The sequence below is a fragment of the Mytilus californianus genome, unplaced genomic scaffold (genome assembly GCF_021869535.1).
Source record: "Mytilus californianus isolate M0D057914Y unplaced genomic scaffold, xbMytCali1.0.p SCAF_12, whole genome shotgun sequence".
NCBI lineage: Eukaryota > Metazoa > Mollusca > Bivalvia > Mytilida > Mytilidae > Mytilus > Mytilus californianus.
This window is the reverse complement of record NW_026262604.1, coordinates 27,665,551-27,692,554: the sequence shown is the minus strand read 5'-3', so window position 1 is coordinate 27,692,554 and position 27,004 is coordinate 27,665,551. Positions and strand designations below refer to the sequence as shown.

Here is a 27,004-nt window from a genome sequence, read left to right as displayed (position 1 = left end):
GTAAAAATTACAACCTGCTATTATTTTCTTTATCATGACAATAAGATAAGAAAATCTACCAGCATAAGCTTTAAAATATTTGTAAAACATCACAGCAATTAAAGCATTAGTGTGGGTGAAATTGTTTTTATTATATCAACGTTGATGGTCTGTGGACAAAGTAAAACCAATAAACCTTCCAACATTGTCCAAGTCGTGTATGTAGGACAATTTCAGATGTTCATATTTAAAAAATAGATCAGAGACTCCTATGGCCAGGTTGTGAGGAAGTTTCTTAAACACAGGAGAACGTTTTATACTGAATATTTAAATATTTGAAAAATGACTAATTCCCAATACCAAAAGTACCCACTTTTCCCTGCCCACACACCCATCAGCCAAACATCACCATATCATAAACCTGTTTTAAACTTCGTCTTAACTAGCAAGACGTTTGTAATTCTGGTTGGATATTGTGTTATGTCTTATCATTTTTGGTTTGAATTCTATTTTTATTTTCTACATGTATGTAAAAGTTAAGATATTTAATCAGCTAGTTCATTTATATGATTTTAGTTTAAAGCTACTATATTCACAGGATTTATTTGTTTTTACAGTTTTGATTTAGAAGAAAAACCAACATGGTTAGAAAATACAAATAGTTACACCATTACAAACACAATTCTATATTAATATCCTTGTAATGGTAAGATTTGATTTGATTTTTGGTGTTTTAACGCCACTTTTAAGCACCGCTTTTGGGCACAAGCGGGGTTGTACTCACAACCTTAGTGTTGACTGGCTAGTGATAGTAACTACTTAGACCACTCGGCCACCGAGGCCCCCTGTAATGGTTAGAAAATACATAAAATAACACCATTACAAACTCAATCCCAATTTTATATTCTATTTTTAGAAATTTACCTGTGACGTCACTTTTTGTGTTGTTGATTCATTCATGTGACGCGCAGTTCATAATTCTATTGTGGTGTACTTGTGTACTGTCGTAAATTAATTAGGTGTCCGTTGTTATTCTGTGGTTTACATGTTGTAATGTACTGTTATATTATTTATTTATGTATGTCTCTGTCCTGAGTGTTCTTGGGTTTAGTTGTAATGTATTCCTGTCACGTAATGTTGTCATTTTAGCAGTATTTTTAACATTGCCATATAAGTGGGAGGTTTGGCTAGCCATAAAACCAGGTTCAACCCACCATTTTGCCTTAAAATGTCCTGTACCAAGTCAGGAATATGGCAGTTGTTATCAAATAGTCGGTTTCTATGTATGTTGGCGTTTGTTTTTATAGCAGTTCAGTGTTTATGTTGTTCAGTTGTTTTCCTCTTGTAGTTGATGTGTTTCCCTTGGTTTTGGTTTGTGACCCGGATCGATTTATGACTATTGAACAGCAGTATACTACTGTTGCCTTTATCTAGCAAAAATGATACCATACATATGAAATAAGTATTATCATATGATAATCTTTAGACACAGAGATATGTCTCACCTGTCGGCATAAAATTCAGAAAAAGACAATCTGATGAACAGCAACATGATTTACTAATTCAGTCGCTGGACCATTATCTAGTAGATCGGATCAAACTGACATAAGCAGAAAACTCAACATGCTAATTAATTTTAAGTTGCTGGACAATGACCTAGGGGACAGGGCCTCGAAATAGTCGTCAAACTGATATGTACTGATAGTAATGCAACTTTGTATTAAATGTCATTGATCTATCACAAGTATTTCCTATCAAAATAATTTAAGGAGATAACTTAACATTGAAAATTGCTAATTAATTTAAAGTTGCTGGACAATGACCTAGGAGACAGGGCCACGAAATAGTCGTCAAACTGATATTTACTGATAGTAATGCAACTTTATATTAAATATCAATGATCTATCAGTTCCTATCAAGCTAACTTAAGCAGAAAACTTAATTTTCGTCACAGATGAGACAAAAATATATTGTGACATCCCTGATTTATACCTTTGCTTTGTCGCTTTTGTGCTGGTTTGGCTGGTGTTTTCTTTTTCTTCTTTTCCTGTTTCTCCTCATTTGATTTTTCTTTCTCCACTTCGTCTTTATCACTTTCATCTGAATCAACTGATTTTCTCTTTGATTTTGTTTTATTTGTCTTTCCTGGTGTTTTCTTCTTGCTTTTCTTTGCAGGTTCATCCATTTCAAAGTCCTGGAAAAAAATGTGGCATTAATTCTTGCCTTGATTACAATCCCTCCAAAAATACAAGCAACATTTATTTGCCATGTAAATGATGAGACAACAAAACAAGCTATCCTTGAAATAGCAAATTTTTGTTCCACCACAAAAATTGATACAAAAAAAAAATATAAACATCCACAGTATCTAGGAAGGCTGTTGGGAATTAAATGAATTTATTTTATCCAAAATTCATGATAAATATTCAATCTTTCATTACCACCCAATGTTACTTCTACCTAAAACTCAGATTACAATTATACCCTGCATGTTCCTTATGTTCAATTTTATACTAAAAGAAGGTCTTGTATCTAGCTCATATTTCACCAAACTGGTTAGATTCAAACACAAATAAGTCTTATATAGACATGTGCACAAAATTAAAAGCCTGGTGTTTTTTTTTTCTTCTTTAACCTACTTTAACTATTTACTGAAAATTCGGAGATTTTTGTGATGTTTGTGAAAAATTGCAATGAGATTGGCGTCACAAAAATAAAACCTTGCATTTTAAATTTTGATACCTTTACTTGTATTCATTTTCAAAAAATCACATTATGTATCTTGGTCATAAATGAGGGTGTTAAATGGATAATTTTGTACAACGTGTTTGCAATTCTTATTTCATGTGTGTTTTGGGCATGAAACTCACTATTCATTGTGTCTCATGTAAATTGTTGATGTGCAAGCTATTTCTTTTTTTTTTAGTTCATCATGAATTGGCTATTTAATTTCAAGTTTGTCAGTGCATATACCCCCCTTTCGGACCCTCTTAAATTAAGGCCTGTGTTTACCTCATCCCCTTCATCATCATTGTCAGGTGATTCTTCATCCTCTTCTTCTTCGTTTTCCACCTCTTGATCAGAATGTTCTTCTTTCCTTGCTTTCTTTGCTGGTTTACCCTGGATAAAGAGTTAGGTTGAAAAATAACAAGAAAACAAAAACTACATAATGATATCAAAATTACTAAAGTAAATGCAGTCGTCATAAATCAGGCCCTTGGTTTTCTTTCTTTAATTGTTTTAAATTTTGTTATGTTAGGTAGAAAAGAATATCAAGAAAACAACCACAAACATAATGATTTGTGAAAATTACTGAGGTAAATGCAGTCTTCATAAATCAGGCCCTTGGTTTTCTTGCTTTAACAGACAACTTTCAAGTTCGTTGCATTTCCATCAAAAACTTTGGTTTAAGTGAACATCATTTGTGCGTTTAGGGGCATCGTCACTTCATTTCCATGTTGAGTGGTTGAAAAAATATAATAATGTATTGCACGAATTTTTCGGCAAATTAAATTCTTATAATTGATAATCAGCACTGCTGTCGTTTTGGAATTGTGATTAAATACCTACGGAACAAACATTATTTCTAGTTTATCTTGCATAATGACAATCACGAATACGCTTGATGAACTATAATAGTGCAGGGATACAGGCAATCCCCTCTATCTGGTAAATGACATCATAAAGGTGCACATAATTGACAAACTTTTCCTGTGAAGGACACAACTGGAAAGTGGTATATTGTTTTACATTTTATAGCGAACTACGTGGTATGGGTTTTGCTTATCAAAGACCATACAATGATCGATAGTAATTTTTAATCTTTGTCCTTTATTAGGATTTGTCTGACAGAACGACATATTTTGAGAAGTCTTGCTACATGATCTATTTTTGTTTTTTACGCATTTGCTTGTATTTTTAACAAAAACTGGTGTTATTCTTTATTTAAACAAATATTTAAAACCAGATTTTTAAAATTATGGTTGACATGAACTTTTAGTATGTCTCATCCTTATTTTCTCCCTTTTAAAGCAAGAACGTTAAAGTGCCACTCACCCCTGATGTAGACTTTTTTCTTTTCTGTGATTCTTTTTTCTTCTGTGTCTGCGGTGTCTGAAGAAAAAAAAAATGAAATAAATATTATGTCAAATCATAACAAGAATGTGTCCATAGTACACATATGCCCAACTCACACTATCATTTTCTATGTTCAGTGGACCGTGACATTGGGGTCAAAACTCTAATTTGGCATTAAAATAAGAAAGATCATATCATAGGGAACATGTGTACTAAGTTTCAAGTTGATTGGACTTCAACTTCATCAAAAACTACCTTTACCAAAAACTTTAACCTGCCCACTCGCACTATCATTTTCTATGTTCAGTGGACCAAGAAATTGGGGTCAAAACTCTAATTTGTAATTAAAATTAGAAAGATCATATCATAAGGAACATGTGTACTAAGTTTCAAGTTGATTGGACTTCAAATATATCAAAAACTACCTTGACCAAAAACTTGAACCTGATGCGGGACAGATGGACGGACGGAGGGACGCACAGACCGAACAACGTAATGCCCCTCTACAATCGTAGGTGGGGCATAAAAATCTCACAAATCCCAATTCATTTAGTCTGAAGTTAATTCTTAAAGGTTTATTACTAGTTTTCAAAATCAAATATCGTTTCTGTTCTATAAAAATATTAATAATTTCAACCCCTTTCTTCTTTTTAAAATGATATGATCATGGAAATTTTTTTTGTCTACTAATTATCCAAGTTTTTCGTGTCCCTTTGCACAAATTGTGCCTTTTCAATTTTTATTTCATGTATAAAGAGAAAGGAGAAAGGCAGAATTTTGTTTATCAAACGGAAGCCATCAGGATACATGTGCTCTGTTTAGCGAGAACAGGAAATCCATTGGGAACAACTCTAATATGGGTATTTGTCAAATGAATTTCAGATGGTCTTATTCGGTGGCCTGATATGGGAAGTATTGATTCAAGAGCTTCTTCTTCAAGGATTTTCTTGTGCATTTTTTCTGTTCTTTTTTGTTACTTTGATCCGACAATCACATAAGTAAAGTATTTAGTACTAATAAACCTAAATCAATAAAAATACATGATAAATAGCCCTGTAAAAAAAAATCATCAAAGAAACCAGGCTTACAATCTTGTATGCCACATCATCCGACTCCCATTTCACTACAGTGACACTCAAATCAAAAAATCAAATAGCCAAAAAAAGAACCAAGCTAAAGGGCATTGATGACCCAAAATTCTATGGGTAACTCACCATAAGGTAAAAGTTAGAAGCTTCATCAATGATTTAATTTGTGTTTTGTCTTGTTTTTTTTCCACTTTCAAAATTAAAGAACCTTAGTGAGCGCGCTCACATACCCCACGTCCCCACATTGTCACTGGAGAAATAAAATAACTGTAAGAAAAAAAAATTGTATAAGAAAAAAAAAATTGAATCATAATTTCCTGTCGATATGCACATCTACATAGTATGTCCTTATTATCTACAAAGTTTCATGAAATTCTGTTGTGTGGTTTCAGAGGAGTTGCGATGACAAACTGTTGCAGAGGTATATTGAAGCAAATAAGTTCAAAGGGGCGTAACTCCTAGAAAAAAAATTGAATCATAATTTCCTGTCGATATGCACATCTACCTAGTATGTCCTTATTATCTACAAAGTTTCATGAAATTCTATTGTGTGGTTTCAGAGGAGTTGCGATGACAAACTGTTGCAGAGGTATATTGAAGCAAATAAGTTCAAAGGGGCGTAACTCCTAGAAAAAAAATTGAATCGTAATTTCCTGTGGATATGCACATCTACGTAGTATGTCCTTATTATCTGAAAAGGTTTCATGAAATTCTGTTGTGTGGTTTGAGAGGAGTTGCGATGACAAAAGGTTGCAGTAGTATATTGGGCAAATAAGTTCAAAGGAGCTTAACTCCTGGAAAAAAAATTGAATCTTAATTTCCTGTCGATATGCACATCTTTGTAGTATGTCCTTATTATCTACAAATTTCATGAAATTTTGTTGTGTGGTTTCAGAGGAGTTGAGATGACAAATTTTGCAGTAGTACATTAAGGTAAATAAGTTCAAAGGGGCGTAACTCCTAGAAAAAAAATTGAATCGTAATTTCCTGTCGATATGCACAACAACATAGTATGTCCTTATTATCTAAAAAGGTTTCGTGAAATTCTGTTGTGTGGTTTGAGAGGAGATGCGATGACAAAAGGTTGCAGTAGTATATTGGGCAAATAAGTTCAAAGGGGCGTAACTCCTGAAAAAAAAATTGAATCGTAATTTCCTGTCGATATGCACATCTACGTAGTATGTCCTTATTATCTGAAAAGGTTTCATGAAATTCTGTTGTGTGGTTTGAGAGGAGTTGCGATGACAAACTGTTGCAGTAGAATATTGGGCAAATAAGTTCAAAGGGGCGTAACTCCTGGAAAAAAAATTGAATCGTAATTTCCTGTCGATATGCACAACTACATAGTATGTCCTTATTATCTAAAAAGGTTTCGTGAAATTCTGTTGTGTGGTTTGAGAGGAGTTGCGATGACAAGAAACAGGACTGACGGACGGACAGACTCGTTGCGTGGGGTATAATAACTTTGAAATATTGGAAGATATTTAGATGCCTCTGTCACTCAATCCGTCTACAACAGTAACAACAATTTAGATCATGATTGATTGGTGTTTATTGTCACTTTCAGCACTATTGTGCTATTTCATGGCAGTGAGTTTTTATTGGTGAAGGAAAACTGAAAATCCTGGTCAATTAAGACTGGAGTCAAGTGCACCTGCCACATGTGGGATTCGAACTCGTAGTTTAAGACATCTCGACAGCCTTCTTTTGTGTTTTATTATGCTGTTAGATGCCGCTACAAAATGATGTATCCCCTCTCCCCCCTGTCATCTATTATTTTGATTTTTTAACCTTTTTTGGAGTTTTCTTCGTGGCTTTAACCTGATCTTCAGTCTCTGACTCCGGTTGTTCTTCTTGTTCTTCCTCCTCTAGTTCTTCGTCAGAACTTGGTTGCTAAAAAAGTAAAAACGGAAAAAATTAGTTTATTCATATTACATATTAATCACATTTTTATTTATATCTGGCCTTCTGTAACAATTGACAAATATCTAGTATTGTAATTATATCTAAGTGTAAGGATTGTTTTAGAATTAAACACATTGGGATCACGAGAGACACTTTGTAAAGATTGCAACCACCCATAAAATAAAAATTTACATTTGACTTATAATTTTCACAAAATTCTAAGGAAATGCAACCACCCATATTTTATTAATCTGAGTGCCTTCTATTCCCACACCCAATTAATTCTAGAACAGCCCTTATGAATCTGATACTCTTTTTTGCCTCAATTTCTGTTAATAGCAGCAGACATCTTGGTTGGCATATTTTAATTGAATTGGGAGTTTTATTATTACCATATTGGTGATTTGGTTGAAAAAAACCCACATATTAATCAAACAAGATATATAAATACAATTTGGCTTAACTATCACATATTTTTTCTTCAGATAGACAAATTCTTTTAATGAATTTTCTTATACAACATGTACAAAGTTGGTAGAATTAATTTTATAAAAAAAATGTGAAAAAGTCATCTTTTTGATGTAAATTGGAAATAAAACTTTTCAACAACATATCTTTTTGAAAAAAAGTTTAGTATAATATTTTTTTTCAAAATCAACATTCATTTTCTGCTAGTTTTGTTTAGTGTCTAACTTAACTCATTAGTCATTGTTAGTCACAATACTAATCATCATAATACAAATTCATCATTAGTTGTCATTAAAGTCATGTCCCTCTTTGTGTCAGGTTGATTTAAGATATCAATTGTTTTTTACTTACCGCACCGGAGAATTTAACTTTTGGATTATTTTCTATTTCCCAGAGTCCTTCATTAAAACCTATCCGTTTCTGGGGCTTGGCATACTTGTGTTTCCACTTTTCGTATAAAAATATATCTTTAGTGGCAAGGAATGCTCTGAAAAATAAATAATATTCAAAGATGCAAATGTGATGTTTAATGACATCCCTGTTATTGTTCAATCACTATGTCTTGTATTGTTGCGATAATATCAATTCAAAATCTTACAATATGCAGCCATACTAAAATGTTTCTTTTGTTTTTCTGTATACTTTGTTTTGACCATTGCACAATACTCTGTCTTTATGTACTGAAATTACTGTATGATATCATCTATGGAGTACAGCAACCAGTGTCAAGTGTAGGACCTCATGTTTTCTAATCAGCACAAGCAGTAGGTTATGTACTTTGAACTTGTATTGAGTACAGTGGGATGAACATAATCAGGAAGGATATGCATTTCATATTTGCATTTGTTCATTTGTTATTGGTTATTTCCTTTTGTTCTTTTTAAGTACTATTTATTCCCTTGGAACCTGTTTCTCATTTTCACTTTGGCCTTTCCTTTTAATTGATTATTTCATGTAATTGTTAAAGCTATCTGTCTAGATAAACCACCACCCATCAAATTTTTAATAAAAGAGCCTTCCGACACCCCTCCTATTCCAGCTATTAAATTTTGTAAAAAATGTTGAATTCCAAAACCTCAATTGTTCACATTTACAATGTATGAAGGGTTAAGTTTGTTTAAATCTTTATGATCATAGAAATGAAATGGTATTTCACTGGATATAGTGGGCTTGGTTTAATAAGTTTTGTCCACTCTGTGTCAACTCAAATCCTGGATGGTTGGAAATATCAAAATCCTGATGAGCTGTATTCTATACTTGAGAACCTGATATTTGATTTAGACAACAGTTTTAGCACTCAACCACAGGCCCACCAGCCCAGGCTTATAAAAATGCTGTTGGGCCTGTAAAAATCATTTCTACAGGCCAACAGAATCTAACTAAAAAATTTTGTAAAATTCAGCTTCAGGCCTGTAGATTCAAAAGTTTATCGTGAAAACTGAGACAATGAACATGATGAACAGAACATGGAAACAATATGGATATATTTGTCTCAATCTCTGTACATACGTTTCATGAGTCCCATAGAAAAAGATTGGAAACTTTCCTTTCGGTGCTTGCTTTCCACCCTCTGGAACTTCATCAATCTGAAAAATAAAAAAAAAACATTATAGTTACACAGGGCTCAAAATTTTCATTCTGTGGTTAATTCCCTGAGGAAGCCAATTAATTACATTACTTACACAGGGTTTTCAATAAGCACAGACACCCAGCGAAATTTCCGTTTAAAATTAAGGAAATCGCTGGTTCAAATTGTGTTTCCTATTAAAATGAAATAAATATAACTGTGCTATCGTTGGGTAAAACAAGTTGTTATCGATTGAATTGACTTTTGTCTTCGCTTGCGCTTTGTTTAAGTGTTCACGTCAAGGTCCGCAATATAATATATTTTATTTTGGTTGCATGTATATTTTAAATTATGTACTATATTAACCAGACTATTTTAGTCTTAGATGCATGATTTTTTTATTAGATGTTATTGGCTTTGAACTGCTGTCAGTAACGGCGAGTCCTCTCAGATCTGTACTTAGCGTCTTAAACTGTCTTTTTGTTGTGTGTATGTTTGAGTACCCTCTAGTGATTTTTTTAATGCTACAATGTACCACCAGAAAATAATTAGTCAGTCATACAGCCTGGAATACTCATGTAGCACCATCCCTGCACGTTAAAACTGGTAACGACCAGGGAACATCAGGTGTGTACATGTAGCACCTGCCAAATATACATATTTTGGTTTTTTGTCAGCCATTTGTAGACATAACAACTACACCGATGCACCAGACCAATAAGTAACATTTAATTTAGACACAGAAGAAAAATATCAGAATATTGGTCTTTGGACTAGTAGTCAGGAAAGATTTTGGTTAAGTCTGCATCACTGATGTAAAATTTTGTCCTGTCAACCAAGAAAGGACTTGCATCACACAATAAATTGATTGTTGTACGATGTCAATTGTTCAAGTGACACAAATTTAATTATTGGGTAAGGTATTGCAGTTTAAGAAACAGCAATCAGGCAATTAAGGTTTACAAGTGACTAAATTTACATAAAGATTAAAATGTGCATGCCAGACCAGACAACATGACATGGGACAAAAAATCTGCATACCCTTGCTGGCCAATGTGGATATCCTTTCATCTTGGCGAATATTTTATCAAATGGTTTGTAATCTTGCTGTGCCATTGTTTTTTAAACGTTGTCAGATACGAACGTGAACCTCTTTTAGATGTAAATGGCGACGACAATGCCTACACCTCAACTTTGTATTAGATTTGCTCCTTTTTAGATCTTTGAGTCGAATACTAGAGAGCAGATTCCACAGTTTGACAATGTTATGCAATTGTTAATCTGTATAAACACGATCGTCTTGTAATTCTATTCATGTTGCAAGGATTTTTTCTTCCGCTAATTTTTGGTCGTGTAGGCTGCCATATTAGATTGTAGTATCGTAATTTCTCGCGAGCATTAAAATTTGGCGGGAATTCAAATTTACGACTTTGCTTTCAAATTTATTTTGGCTTTAGCTTCTATTTTCTTCAGATATGTATTAAATAACATTGAAGGTTCTATTTGTATGCTTATTATTATATGCTTATTATTATTTATTTGTTGATTAAAACCATTATCAAACTCATTTTACGCCAGTCGTAGTTCGCTATAAACAAAAAAAATGGCTTCCGATGAAGCCTTACTCTCAGAAATTATTAAATGCTCCAATTTTGCGGCAATAAAACACAAGAATCAAAGAAGAAAAGACCCTGAAAGCACCCCTTACATAAATCATCCAATAGGTTCTTAACATTGCTTTGTACAGAGTAGCTAATTAAATATAAATAATGATGAACGGGTCCCGTGCGAGACAACTCGGACCTTCAACAAATAGACAGTTCGGACCTTCAACAAAAAAATCAACTCAGACGTCTATAAGACAACTCGGAAGGTCGATAATGCCAACTTTTCAACAAAGTATTAATAGTAGAATATTGACTATATATCAATGATTTAATATTGTCTTTGACCTAAAATAAGCGAGATAGGGCTCTTCACGGTTAGTTCGGCCATATTGGATAGGGGGCAGATTTTCATAATGGAGGTAAAAATGGTGTGAAAAATTCGGGAAAACCACATTAAAACAGAGCAGTTGCTTGGAAACATGCATAGGGCTCTTAATATACTTTCATACTATTTCAACCTCTTTCAAAAAAATCTGCCCCCTATCCAATATGGCCGAACTAACCGTGTATTGGTACAGTATCTTCAATGTATATATACAGGAATCCATGATATCTCGGCCTTTAACAAAATCGGACTATAACAAACTCGGCCTATAACATAATCGGCCTCCCAAAATCGGACTATAACAAACTCGGACTATACCAAACTCGGACTACTAGAAGAATATAAGTATGATGTTTTATTTTGTTTTTATTTGAAATTATTTATCAATACTTAATTTGAAATTAATAATGATTTACAATTAATTAAGTAATTTATTTTGAACATTTTAGAAGCGAGTAATATAAATGACATTAACAAGATATGTATAAAAAGAAAATTAAGAATACATTCATTTAATAATGAAAATCTACCACTGATTTGTATTTCTGTATTATAATTTGTAATAATGTCCCTCTCAAAATAATTTATCATATGCATATCTTAATTGATTCAACTGGAAATATGACATCATGCCACGTGTATTGTTGACACCTTTTTAATCACCATAATTTAAACTAACAACTGACACGTGTACTATTGACACCTATGTAATCACCCAAGTGAGAACAAAACTACCTGTAATTACATGAAATTGAATTTGTGAATAACTAAATATCCAATATCCAGTATTTTCGCAGTAACAGCTTGTATATAACTGATGTTTTCAGGTTCCTTTTTTTTTTGTTTGATTACAAATTTTATGTGATTATAGGACAGTGCAGTGAATTGTATGTTTCTGATCATACTTTGTTTGGTTGAATCTCAGTGTGATTTATCTGTACAATGTAACACTATATATATATATATATAATAAAGAAAACATAAGGTTTACAAATTTTATTTCAGCAGATGTCAACAAACATATATATAACAATGATTTCGTCATTCATACATACTTTGAAAAAAAAAACAACAAACACTCCATATATAAATTAAACCCTTATAAGCCTGTCTATAGGAAGCTTATACAAAGAAGAAGTATGCAAAATCATGCAATCAACTTTATTTTCCAAATGGTAATAAATGAATAATGAAGCAATACTTTTCTATCCATAGCAAGTAAAATATTTATCAATATCATTATGAAGAAGAACAATATATAGAAGCACTTACCAGTATTACAAACTCTGTGTTGCCATAAACTACACGAATCACACTGTAAGGCATGTTGCTTTGTTGTCACTTTTCTGGAACACTCGACGCAGTGGTCGGTACCCATGTTGAGAATGATATGGGAATTTTTTTTCCATGTTATTTTATAGAACTATATGGTAAGATCAAAGAAATCTCTGTTGTTTTTTTAATTTTACTCCACATCTATTTTTAGATATATGTATAATAAATGTTTGCCTCGGCTTGCATTTCTAAAAACATTGTATCTGTTTGATGTGACCATTTAAATATAATTACTTTTCAATTGGTGAACCCATTAATAAAGAATTACAGATTAGTGAAATTGTTAAGAAGCCATTCACTGTCAATCAAATTTCTCTTTGTTTGTATACTAATTATGAACACCAAGGATTAAACATAATACAAACACGCACACACGCCAATCATTAAAACATCTTTTGTCAATAAAAATAATAAACGAGAAAATCACAATAATATTTCAAAAAGAAGTTAATTATCCTCATTCAAACATATCAAATTCAACTCATATAACACATATCTAATATGATGGAGCTAAGTTTTATTTTAATACATTTATATACAATGTTTTTTTCAAAAATATTTATCATAATCTCAAAATTCGTATATAATTCTTATATATAAAGTTTGTTTTTTATTAAAGTGAGAAAAAAAACCCACAAAACAATCTACTAATCGTAGTCCGAGTTTGTGCAATATATTTCCGCATATAAATAATGGTAGGCCGAGTTTGTTATAGTCCGAGTTTGTGATAGTCCGAGTTTGTGATAGGCCGATTTTGTTTTAGTCCGAGTTATCCAGCAGCGATATACAGATACTAAACTTTGGTTGAATTAGTCAAAATAATTATGACATCTTGAAAGCCTATTTAATTTTTTTGCTGTGACGCCATCGTAGAAAAATAGAATAGGCTTTCAAGACGTCATAATTATTTGGACTATGGTTGAATAGAAGGTGGCCCAACTATAATGCATAGAATAAAGGGAGGGTTTTGACATCTGTTTTTACTTTATATAAATGACGAAAAAGACAACTTGGACAGTCTATGAAGAGACATCTATATAGACAATTCAAGTTCACAACTTATAGGCTTTGGACAATATTGAAGTCAACTTGAAGATTGAATGATGCTCCCTAGGAATATTTTTATTTCTGTTGTTTGAAAGCTGTATACATGGTATAAGTAAATAATGTTTGTAATGTTTTGGTACATGTAGATTCTTACATGTCTTAGTTTAAACAATATTTATTCAGATAAATCATCACAAAACAATATGATACAATATATTAATTGAAATAAATATTAAGGATTCAGAAACAAGCAAATTTGCTTTTACAAATCTGTCTCCTAGTAGATTCTTAATTTTTTTTTTTTTGATATATATTATATCCTCAATTATATTAAAGTGCTGTGCTATAAGTCCTAACATATTCCAACTTTAGAATGAAACAATAACTATAATATTATATTATATTATACATACATGTATCTTTTAATTCACCAAAGAAATAATTTCAAGTCAAATAACAAATATCTCATTTACATAAGAATTTTTGGAAACATATAATTTGAGCACTAAGTTTTTACAAAATGAAGTAAAACTCTAGACATATATGCTAAGGAAAAGTTATCTCATAAAATTCATATTTTAAAAGCACTGAAGTTAAACAGTATGATTCATCTCATAAACTAGAAATTAATAATTCATATAGCCATGCGCGTGCAAGCACTATAATTATTACTAAGCACAATGTAAAGTTAATCTCAGAACACCGACAAAACCTGTATTCAAATGGATGGTCAAAAAAATGAGGGAAGGAATGCCCTTTATCAGCAAGCCTCAAATTTCCAATTGTCTGATGACAAAATGGATGAGCCTGAATTTTTTATCGTCATTTGTCAAAAGCTACCATTAGCGTCAAATGGAGTAAAATGTTAATCGTTAACGTTATTTTAACAAATATTTACATCATTTGTCATGTGGGGTACCCCATTCCGTACCCTCATAAATAGTTGCACACTTTGACTGTCATGTCTGGTGGCATACTGGCGCCATGTGGTAAACAGCATCCCTTGTGTCTGTGTTGTGTGTTTCCTTTGATATCTACAGAGCTTGCCTTTGTTGACTAGCTTGCAGTCCATTGGTGTTTTCTTTGCTTGCTACAAGTACATGAGGTGATGGGGAATGTATAATTGGAGTTACCTTTCATAACCATGATAACATTTAATCATTTAAAAAGCTCAAATTCTCTTTTAATACTTTGTCTGAGTTGTCATCATAAATGTCATCATCGTTATACTGAAATGTTCATGACTTACAAGTCTTTTTATGCCTCTGCCGTAGCGGACATGGCATCAAGTTTTCCCTTGTCCGTCTGTACGTACGTCCGTACTTCCCAAAATTTGTTTCCTTTCTCTAACTTAAGTTTGCCTCAACCAAATGTTATGAAACGTATACACAATGCTTATCACCACAAAAAACAGATTAAGTTTGAATTTTGGTGGCGTCACTTTTACCGTTCTAGATTTATGCCCCTTTACAAATGGAAAAATTTCTGAATTTTTCGTTTCCGTTCTCTAACTTTAGTTTGCCTCAACCAAATGTTGTGAAACTTATACACAATGCTTATTAGCACAAAACTCAGATCAAGTACAAATTTGGATAGCGTCACTTTTACAGTTCTTGAGTTATGTCCCTTTAGAACGTTATATGCAAGTGGGGGTATCATCTGTGTCCCATGGACACATTCCCCATTTATTTCTCATAAAATCTTTTGTAAAATCAGTCACCTGCCTGCATTTCACAAAAAATCTTATGACGTTGAACTAATCATATTATGGAAAGGGTGATTATTTTTTTTTCTTTGATATTATACAATTTGCTCATTTTACCTGCAAATTTCAACTTGAAAGATGTATGATATCCATTTAATTTGGTAATTGAATTCTTTCTTAACATATGTGTCAGTTAATGATAAAGTTGTAAATGAAATACATAAATAGTCTATTAGTCAAACAACTAAAAGTAAAAATAGATATACCTACTGTGCTACTTACTTACTTTAAAAAAAGGGAGGGGGTGGTAATTAAATCAAATTATTTAAATTATATAGAAATTTTAAGCTTTAATGCTAAACAAGAAAAACGATCCAAGATAACTTTACACATATTATAGGTAGTGGGAGATGACTTTATAGACGATCAGAGTTGACTTATCATTCGGTCAGAGTTGTCTTTGGGATGAGTTGTCCTGCATTCACTGTCGTTATGGGGTTCTTCACAAAATATCTTACGACTGAAATTGATTGAAAGTTATACAAAAATGTTCATAACATTCAAGTATTTTTTCTTGGAAAATCTTTATAAAATCAGTCACTGTAACTATTTCTCCTGAGATCAGCCATGTAAATATTCTTGTTGGGTTAATTCCTAGTTCTTGAACATGTTTGCTATCCAGGCTTGGCTTGTTGTCCCTAGGAGCTATAAATATGATGTCACTCACCGGGTTCAGGGAAGTCTACTGCCTAGGACTTGAAATGAACAGATGCTCATACTTTGGCTCTAAGATATGGAACATTTTTCATTTGTTTTAAGGCAAAAAGTAGACTAGCCACCACCGTAGTTTTATATTTATTGTATGTAAACTTATGTTCAACCATATATATATCTTCTAAATAAACATCTTGTTTGTACATCTCTGTCATGTCTGTAGTTAGTCCACTATCCCAGAACTTGGGTAGACAACAGGAAGATAGCCAATTCAAGCAGTAGGAAATCACACTTGTACTTCACTTAATATCATTACTTTTAGTCATAAGATTTTTTTTGAAATGCAGGCCTTGTGATTATAGAATACACCTTATGTCTATTTGTTTGACATTGACTACTACAGTAGTTGACCAGAAATGGAGTGATTTTGATAGTAATGGTCGCTAAACATTTCAATAGACCAGTATTTCCCAGTACTTATACGGTAAATTCAGACCTTGTCATGCTTGTGGATGTGAAATATAGATATTTATTTTTTTCAATTTTCAGATAAATTTATTTTGCCAATTGTTTTCAGATGAGAAAAACCTGAAAATTTTAAGGATTGTATTGAATGATTTGTATGTATTTACAGGCGTAGCTTATATACTGACAAATGAAGGAAAGATTACAGACTTAAGTGTAGTACAGGTATGTACATAATAATTTTATAACAAACCATTGCATATTTTAGTAATAAAAACGCAAGTGTTACCATACACTTACAGGTAGAGTGAGTGGATCCCATACATGCCATACTCCTAACACTTCTAAATTCTAGGTAAATTCTCAATATAACGCCAGCAAAATTGAATATTCCTCCTTAATATTTTGAAATGATCTCTTGCACTGAAGAGACTTTATTGTAAAAATGTGCATCTGGTGCAGAAAAATTGGTACTGTTAATGTTATTTGATTACAGCTTAAAATCTTTAGATTTTTTTTATTATGATAGCAACTTCTCTCCCAGCACACAGAATTAATTAGCTTAGTTCCACAATCAGGGTATGGATGATCATGGGTAATAATCAGTTTTATTTCTGTGCGATATGGTAAGTTTTCAGCAACATCCAATTACTGTAAACACAGGTATAAAAATTATATTGTATATTTTTATATGTTCAATATTTAATTCAGGTAAACTTTTATTGAAAACCTTTCTTTGATTCAGTACTCATTCTTTCTTGTCACATATGTATGGAATAATAAAGTGTATAAAACATGTTATAAAATTTTAGGCTGCATTGTTACATGACACCGTAGAAGACACAGATACAACATTGGATGAAATCAGTGAACAGTTCGGAGATGAAGTGGCAGGTTGGTTTTATGGTCTCCAGGTGATAAGAGTCACAAAAGACAAATACATTGCCAATCTGATTAAAATACAGATCCTGTGTCTACACTTTACTTACAAGTATCTGACAACATTCCTTTCTACTTTTTGTTCTGGTAATTTTTACATCAGCAAATGAAATTTCAGCCTTCAATTTGATAGTTTGCATATTACAACAAAACCAGTGGATCGCTTAAGGTGTCTAAAACATAAAGTAGAATGGGGCATTGTCAGATCCCTGTATGGAAAGATCTTTATTTCAATCCCATTGATATATATTGCACTCATATATTTCTTTAACCAATGTTTAGCCTTAAAACTGTAAATTCTGCAATTTTGCATGCATTTATTATTAGGATTGATTATACTGATTTAAGGAAATTCTGCATAGAAATTCTGCTTTAAAATTTTAACTGCAAGTTTTTATTTTTACCAAACCTAACCCGTCAGTTTAACAATAATTAAACATTGTTGAAATTTTAGAATTTGAAATATTCAGCTTTAGAACCTAAAAATTTCATCTGTATAATTATTCTGTAAATTCAGAAATTAATGTGTACATTTATTATTGTGAATACTTGATCACTGTCAAAAATTCAAAATCTTATTAATGCGATTGCTAAAAGTTTTATGAAGGAAAATCACTACTGAATTATGAATGCAAGTTTTCATTATTACGAACCTGGTATTGTCACATTTTTTGCATTAATAAAAACATCGCAAAACTTTCTGAATTTACAGTAATTGAGTTATGCTTCTTTATCATCATAAATAGTATTAAATGTAATATATTGCAAAAAATATTTCAGATTTTTGTCTCGCTTTGACGGAGTCAAAAAGCGAGACATAGGTATGCTGTTTCCTGCGTCGGCGGCGGCGTCAACAATGTATTTGTTTGTGATTAGGTCTAGTTCATGGTGGACTACTAGTGGTAGGTCAATGATATTTGGTATGCAGTTGTATTAGCATTGGCATATCTCATTACCATGGAGATTATTTGGCCCCACCCCTCAGTCAAGGTCTATTGACTTTGAAAATTTTGCTAAGTTTACATGTATTAGTTTGTGATTAGGTCAATGATATTTGGTATGCAGTTGAATAGGCATTGGCATATCTCATTTCCATGGAGATTATTTGGCTCCGCCCCCTTAGTCATCGTCTGTAGACTTTGAAAATTTTGCTAAGTTAACATGTATTAGTTTGTGATTAGGTCAGTTCAAGGGGAACCATTAGTGGTAGGCCAATGTTAATTGGTGTTCAGTTGTATAAGCATTAACACATCTCAGTTCCATGGAGAATATTTGACCCCACCCCCTCAGTCATGGTCTATTGACCTTGAAACTTTTGCTTAGTTTACATGTATTAGTTTGTGATTAGATCAGTTTAAGATGAACTGTTAATGTTAAGTCAATGATATTTGGTATGCAAATTTATTGGCATTTGCAAGTACTGTTTCCATGGAGATTATATAGCCCCACCCCTGATCATGGTTCATTGACTTTGAAACTTTTACATAGACATAGTTTACAAGTTAATGGTTTTTTTTTGTGTTTATGTTTGTTTTAAGGGAACGACTTATAATAAGTCAATGGTATTTGGTATGCAGTTGTATTAGCATTGGCACATCTCATTCCATGGAGATTGTTTAGCCATGTACCTTCAGTCATGGTTCATTGACTTTGAATATTTGCATAACTTACATGTTAAAGTATTGCTATTTTAATTTCAACATTTGCATTATCAAAATTACAAAAAGGCGAGACATATCTCTGTGATAACAGTTTATTTAATTAGTTTGTTGTAAATTAGACTTTGATTATTTTCAACACAAACATATAAGTCAATCCTAAAGTAAAGTTTTTCACAACTCAAAGAATTGTTTTTATTGAAGGACATGTGATTTTGAATCTGTTGCTTTGTGGATTAGAACGTTGAAATTGTATCTAAGTGCATGGGTCTAGTACAAGGCAATCTTCATATTCCTATTCATTTCAGTGACCAATCATGTGATATTTGCCACTGGACATTGCTTAGATACCCATCCATCTAATATTAGGTGATAAAGATTTTTTTTTTCTGTTACTCTTTAATCATTCCTCACTAAATCTAGCAAAGTTCATTTGTAATCAAACCTGAAAATAAACACACACACATATATACTCTGAAACATATAAATGAACATAAAATTAAATAAACATACAAGACTAACAAAAGCCAGAGGTTCCTGACTTGGGACAGGTGCAAAAATGTGGCGGGGTTAAACATGTTTTGTGAGATCTCAACCCTCCCCCTATACACTTCTATAAGCTAAAAAAAATTGGTAGAAAGTAATATTCAAATTTGATATAGTAGATATATACTAAAATGTTATACTGTGTTCCTTGTGGACTAGCACATTGAAAATGCATTTTAAATGTGTGAGTCTAGAACAAAGCAATGTTCATATTTGTATTCATATCAGTGACAAAGCATGTGATATTTGCCACTGGACAAGTGATAAATTGTTTTGTTGCACATTCTTCTTTTTTACAGGTCTAGTTGATGAAGTTTCAGATGATAAAAGTTTATCCAAGATTGAAAGGAAAAATCTACAGATAAAGAATGCACCTCATAAAAGTTACAAAGCCAAACTGATCAAGTTAGCAGACAAATTGTACAATCTACGAGATCTGAAGAGAGCTACACCAGAAGGCTGGAGTGAAGAACGAGTCCAGGAATATTTTGTTTTTGCCTTTGGAGTTGTGGCTGGACTTAGAGGAATAAATGATGCTATGGAAAGAGAATTAGATAAATTGTTCAAAGAAAGGAGTTTATCAGATTCATAGTTCAATAATCTCAGTATTAGATACTATTATAAAATACAATTATCTCAGATTCTTTTTTCTCACCTAAGATGATTGTTGGGATGAAAGACTTACTGCTATTTGTTTGTCAACACCTGGGATATCGGTCATAAATCTAGTAAGCAATCGAGTACAAAATTTGTGCTTGAAACAACAAATCCAGTATTTGGATTGGTTAAATATTGAGTCTGAGTATGATAATTAAGTCTCCCAAACGAAGTTTGGGAAGACTTATTGTTTTTGCTCAGTTCTTATTATTATTATTATTCTTCTTCTTCTTCTTCTTCTTCTTCTTCTTCTTCTTCTTCTTCTTCTTCTTCTTCTTCTTCTTCTTCTTCTTCTTCTTCTTCTTCTTCCGCCGCTTTTAAATTTGAACTTGTCCGCACCCGTTCTCCAAAACCGCTTGTCGGATTAACTTAGGGTTTCACAATATGTTAGACTAACATGTCTAGTGGTGCAATCAGGGTTTTGTTTTTGCAATGGGGTTTATAAAGGGGTACTTTGAGGGGCAAAAAGAAAAGAGGGTTTTACTATAGAACCCTATGGGATTTTATTTTTTAAAATTTTAAAATGATTATAAATTGAAAACCGTTCGTGATAGACACAAACTTTTTAATTGAAAATGTTCTAAATGATAAAGCCCATTAAATGAAATACAGGGTTAGTCCCCAGGGGTCACCCCCACCCCCTGCCATTTGAGAAAGTTCTAATACCTTGTAAGTGGTCAAGATCCCCACCCCTAAACCATATATATTCTTGTTTGTCATGCTAAGATGGTTTGAATGATATACAGGGTTAGTCCCCAGGGGTCATCCCCACCCCCTGTCATTTGAGAAAGTTCTAATATCTTGTAAATGGTCGAGATCCCCACCCCTAAACCATATATATTCTGGTTTGTCATGATAAAGCACATCAAATGTAATACAGGGTTAGTCCCCAGGGGTCACCCCCACCCCCTGCCATTTAAGAAAGTTCTAATATCTTCTAAGTTGTCAAGATCCCCACCCCTAAACCATATATATTCTGGTTTGTCATGCTAAGATGGTTTGAATGATATACAGGGTTAGTCCCCAGGGGTCATCCCGACCCCCTGCCATTTTAGAAAGTTCTAATATCTTGTAAATGGTCGAGATCCCCACCCCTAAACCATATATATTCTGGTTTGTCATGATAAAGCACATCAAATGTTATACAGGGTAAGTCCCCAGGGGTCACCCCCACCCCCTGCCATTTAAGAAAGTTCTAATATCTTCTAAGTGGTCAAGATCCCCACCCCTAAACCATATATATTCTGGTTTGTCATGCTGAGATGGTTTGAATGATATACAGGGTAAGTCCCCAGGGGTCATCCCGACCCCCTGCCATTTGAGAAAGTTTTAATATCTTGTAAATGGTCGAGATCCCCACCCCTAAACCATATATATTCTGGTTTGTCATGATAAAGCACATCAAATGTTATACAGGGTTAGTCCCCAGCGGTCACCCCCACCCCTTGCCATTTGAGAAAGTTCTAATATCTTGTAAATGGTCGAGATCCCCACCCCTAAACCATATATATTCTGGTTTGTCATGATAAAGCACATCAAATGAAATACAGGGGTAGTCTCCAGGGGTCACCCCCACCCCTTGCCATTTAAGAAAGTTCTAATATCTTGTAAATGGTCGAGATCCCCACCCCTAAACCATATATATTCTGGTTTGTCATGATAAAGCACATCAAATGTTATACAGGGTAAGTCCCCAGGGGTCACCCCCATCCCCTGCCATTTAAGAAAGTTCTAATATCTTCTAAGTGGTCAAGATCCCCACCCCTAAACCATATATATTCTGGTTTGTCATGCTGAGATGGTTTGAATGATATACAGGGTAAGTCCCCAGGGGTCATCCCGACCCCCTGCCATTTGAGAAAGTTCTAATATCTTGTAAATGGTCGCGATCCCCACCCCTAAACCATATATATTCTGGTTTGTCATGATAAAGCACATCAAATGTTATACAGGGTTAGTCCCCAGCGGTCACCCCCACCCCTTGCCATTTGAGAAAGTTCTAATATCTTGTAAATGGTCGAGATCCCCACCCCTAAACCATATATATTCTGGTTTGTCATGATAAAGCACATCAAATGAAATACAGGGTTAGTCTCCAGGGGTCACCCCCACCCCCTGCCATTTAAGAAAGTTCTAATATCTTCTAAGTGGTCAAGATCCCCACCCCTAAACCATATATATTCTGGTTTGTCATGCGAAGATGGTTTGAATGATAGACAGGGTTAGTCCCCAGGGGTCATCCCGACCCCCTGTCATTTGAGAAAGTTTTAATATCTTGTAAATGGTCGAGATCCCCACCCCTAAACCATATATATTCCTATTTGTCATGTCTCGAACATTTGAATGACGTATACGGTCAGTCCCCAGGGGTTCCCCCCACCCCCAATGTTCTAATATCTTGTAAATGGTTGAGATCGCCACCCCTAAACCATATATATTCCTGTTCGTCATGTAATGAACATTTGAATGACATATAGGACCAGTCCCCAGGGGTTCCTCCCCACCCCCAATATTCTAGTATCTTGTAAATGGTTGAGATCCCCACCCCTAAACCATATATATTCTTGTTTGTCATGCCAAGATGATTTGAATGATATACAAGGTTAGTCCCCAGGCATCACTAATGCATATAACTTTACTGGACCAAACCAATTTTCAATGGATGTTGCCCAATGTCAGGCGACCCTGGGAATTACGAATTATGGGAGCTTCGTTTGGGAGACTTCGTAACAGCATCCTGTTACATTCATTTCTTGTTGAAATCGAAATTTTTACGATTATAACTTGGAAGTATATTCCAAACAGCTTATGTAGCAGTGGCGTTTATAAAATTGGGATGATATAAGAACTACTTGTTGTGATATAGATATTTGGTATAGAAATTCATACATGGATTGGGGCATTAGCTAGGAATGAGTCAAAAAATAAAAATATGAATATTTTTTGGTTTCAAACATTACAATTAAAGAGGAATATTGAAATAATATTTTGCTATTAGCAGTCAGTTTGGTTCAATTTCGCCAAAATAAGTTATAAAACATTGCTGATGTTTTATTAACTTTGTCAGTTTGTATTTCCAATACATGTATACCTTTTAGTATGTTATAAATCAAATATGAGAATTTTGGTCAAATCAATGAACATGAATAATGCTAATGCCCCTTTAATGATATTAAGTGGATACTGTAAACAAAATAATTTGTGTTCGCATTTTATTAATGTCTTTTTTAATAAGAAAAATAATAGGAATAAAATTAGTTGCGAATATCTTAAAATACTCTGAAGATAAAAGTTGTACAGCATTATTTTTTTTAGATTATATATTTTTATCGAGATGATCATGAAATATTTGCCACTGGACATTCAGCAAGCAACAATCAATTATTATATGAAGAAGAACTTGCTCAAAAGAAATAATATTTGTTATGCAGTTGTATTTCATTCATAAATCCTATTTGCTTGCAGCCAATTAAGCAAGTGACCTGAAATGATTTTTGTCCCGCCTTGACTAATGATAAGTCAATGTTATTTGGTATGCAGTTGTATTAGCATGAGCACATCTCATTTCCATGGAGATTGTTTAGCCATGTACCTTCAGTCATGGTTCATTGACTTTGAATATTTGCATAACTTACATGTTAAAGTATTGCTATTTTAATTTCAACATTTGCATTATCAAAATTACAAAAAGGCGAGACATATCTCTGTGTTAACAGTTTATTATACATATCCACTTATAATATTTTCACCATTTTTCTATCACCCTGCATAAAAACTATTGTCAAGCAACATTACTCCAAAGCACTGTAAATATAGAAATGTTTGCAATGTTTTTATTAAATAAAAAATTGTTCCAGAATAGGTATTGCTAAAATAAAAAAATGCATTTTAAATAATGATAGCAATATTTGTATACTGCATTTACTGAATACACATTAATAGTATACATGTATCTCACGTTTTTCTGTATTAGATTCAAATATATATATATGCACACCTAAATTTCAATTAACAAAAAAAAAATGAAAATAAAACATCATTAAACAAACAGATTGGAAATTACTGAGAAAATGAATTATTATTTAAGCTTGTCCTTAGGACTCTTCTCAATAATTAATGTCTGTTCAGTTTATTTGGCGATTCTAATTTATGTATTATTAAACAATTGGGGTAAGGGGTTCAATGGTATTTTAAATAAAATTTGATAAGTGGTTATATATTTTTAAAGCTTTATCATCTGTAAGAATCACGTAGAATTAAATGAAAGTCACTGTTGGTTGTTGGTGTAATAAGTGGTGCCTCCAATCCCTGCACAGATTAAATTCTGGAGAAGCATTCATTTTACTGCTGTTCATTTTACATACAAACCATTATAATAATATAATTTTTATATGAACTTTTTTTTGACAATTATTATATATTGAAGGTTGGAATTTATAATTATTAATAAAGTTTTGAAAATAAATTTGTTAAATAAGCTATTCAAACAAACATCAGTTCCTGCAATATTAGATCTTCCACTGATTGATCATATACTAAATCACTAGCCTGTCAACTTTGAGTTCGTGAGTTCAAACCTTGCACATGGCAGGTGCATTTAAATTTCAATCTTACAGCCGATTTCATTGAGCATGTGGGCAAATGTAATATCTTTGGTTAGCTTGCTTGTTAGCTGAACCGTGAAGTCATTATTAGGTCAGGTATACTACCCTCCTTTCGAAGTAGCCTAGTCCAACAGACAGATAGATTGGTTAGCTGTCGGACTAGTCTACACTTAAAGGAGGGTAGTTTACCTAACCTAATGATGACTTCACAGTTCAGCTAGCAAGCAAACTAACCAAAGATATTACCTTTGCCTACACACTCAATAAAATCGGCTGTAATTGACTAGGATTGTCATTTTTACTGCCGAAGGTTGGTGGTTCTCTCCTGGCACTCTGGCTCCTACCACCAATAAAATTGACCTCTACAATATAGCCAATAGAGCTGAAAGTGGCATTAAATACCAACAATCAATCAAGCCTCTGATTGATACGCATTCTGATTCAATTTGATTTTCTAGTCCTTGTATTTGAAGTGAAGATAGATTCTCTGAATTAAATATTTTGAAATTTCTTTGGATTTAAAAAATCATACATAGATATAAGAAGATGTGGTATGAGTGCCAATGAGACAACTCTCCATCCAAGTCAAAATTTATAAAAGTAAACCATTATAGGTCACAGTACGGTCTTCAACACGGAGCCTTGGCTCACACCGAACAGTAAGCTATAAAGGGCCCCAAAAAATTACTAGTGTAAAACCATTCAAACGGGAAAACCAACGGTCTAATCTATATAAAAAACGAGAAACGAGAAACACTTATGAACCACATCAACAAACGACAACTACTGAACATCAGATTCCTGACTTAGGACAGGTGCAAACAAATGCAGCGGGTTTAAACGTTTTAATGGTACCAAACCTTCACCCTTTTTCTGAAACAATAGTGTAACATCACAACATAGAAAGACACACTATAAAATAAAAGTACAGTTAATGTTATATCATGATAAAGACATAGCTATACATTTATAATCGGGAAAGTAGCACAGGAAAAATTAAAAACATATATACAGATCTCCATTAAATAGTTATTAAGAGTGAGCAAATCCTTCTTCTATGATTGAATATATCTAACAATACAATAAAGAGGAGCTATCCACCACAGAGTCACAGACCAAAGGATGATGATGTAAACAACTATAGGGTAGCTAGTGTAAGGCCTTCAACAATGAGCAAAACTCATACCATATAGAAAGCTATAAAAGATTCTGGCATGAAAAAATGAAAAACAAATCAAAAGAGCACACCAACAACCTGATTTATGCCAAAAAACAAACAAACGAAAAATAATATGGAATCCAGCCACCCACGACAAACACTGAATTACTATAAAATGACTAATTTTGTCAAACATGCTTGCCACTCTGTCGTAACTTGGTGTCTGTTGTCACCATACATTTGTTAATTTTTAAGCTGACATTGCCCATTACCTGGTTGCTGTAGACTATGTTGTGGGATGTCTATTTTTTGTTGTGGCTTTAATCGTTAAGAAACTAGAGGCCAAATAGGGGCCAAAAACAAGACTTTTCTAATACTGGCTAAGCTGGTTCTAACATAAGTTATTTCTGATCTATATAAAGAAACATCAAATACTGATATGACAGGAGATACACATCAAACGGGGTGTAAATTATTATACTTAGTTTGTAAACAGATTTACTAAGTATTGCGCAACAGCAAAGTATTGCACAACAGCAAGAAATCTTCAATTGAAAATAAATACAAATCTTTTAACTAATTTCAATGAGGATTAATTGAAAGTCTTGAATTGTTTGAGGTTTTCACCATGTATTACTATATTGGATATTTGGACATTTTTGAATAGGTCTACATTGAGGTCCAAAGGGTCCAAAATAAGGCTTTGTTTGATTTCATCAAAAACTGAATTCTTGTGGTTCTATATGCTGAATCTAACTGTGCATTCAGATTTTAATTTTGGGCCCTGTTTTCAAATTAGTCCATATTAAGGTCCAAAGGATCCACAATTAAACTTTTGAATTTTTACTAGATAACATTTTTGTTCGCTTTGGAGATTCCGTATATCGTCAGGTTATCGGAATTCCAATGGGGACTAACTGTGCACCACTTATTGCGGACCTTTTTTTGTATTGCTATGAGTTACAATTTATGACAAAAATCAGTAAAGACCCATCGAAACAACATCTGATACACAAATTTAATAATACTTTTAGATATTTGGATGATATTTTGGCTCTCAATAATGACGACTTCAGTATGTATACTAAAGAAATTTATC

The 27,004-nt window shown here is 33.1% G+C and overlaps 2 protein-coding genes across 2 annotated transcripts in view; one reads left to right on the top strand and one right to left on the bottom strand.

Moving 5' to 3' along the window:
- LOC127721636 (hepatoma-derived growth factor-related protein 2-like) overlaps positions 1 to 10,455 on the bottom strand; it is a 34,928-nt gene extending 24,473 nt beyond the window's left edge. The window contains exons 1-7 of the mRNA XM_052228409.1: positions 10,126 to 10,455; positions 9,027 to 9,103; positions 7,869 to 8,004; positions 6,936 to 7,037; positions 4,036 to 4,092; positions 2,992 to 3,099; positions 1,972 to 2,173 (exon numbers count right to left, since the gene is read on the bottom strand). Of these exons, the coding sequence (XP_052084369.1) occupies positions 1,972 to 2,173; positions 2,992 to 3,099; positions 4,036 to 4,092; positions 6,936 to 7,037; positions 7,869 to 8,004; positions 9,027 to 9,103; positions 10,126 to 10,200 (757 nt within the window). The 5' untranslated portion in view covers positions 10,201 to 10,455. The remainder of the gene's footprint in view (positions 1 to 1,971; positions 2,174 to 2,991; positions 3,100 to 4,035; positions 4,093 to 6,935; positions 7,038 to 7,868; positions 8,005 to 9,026; positions 9,104 to 10,125) is intronic.
- A 231-nt stretch (positions 10,456 to 10,686) lies between these two features.
- On the top strand, positions 10,687 to 22,966 carry LOC127721635 (guanosine-3',5'-bis(diphosphate) 3'-pyrophosphohydrolase MESH1-like). The gene is made up of 4 exons (XM_052228408.1): positions 10,687 to 10,808; positions 16,512 to 16,567; positions 17,155 to 17,236; positions 19,785 to 22,966. Exons 1-4 carry the CDS (start codon positions 10,688 to 10,690, stop codon positions 20,075 to 20,077), a joined length of 552 nt encoding a protein of 183 aa, XP_052084368.1. The 5' UTR covers position 10,687; the 3' UTR covers positions 20,078 to 22,966.
- The last annotated feature ends 4,038 nt before the right edge of the window (positions 22,967 to 27,004 follow it).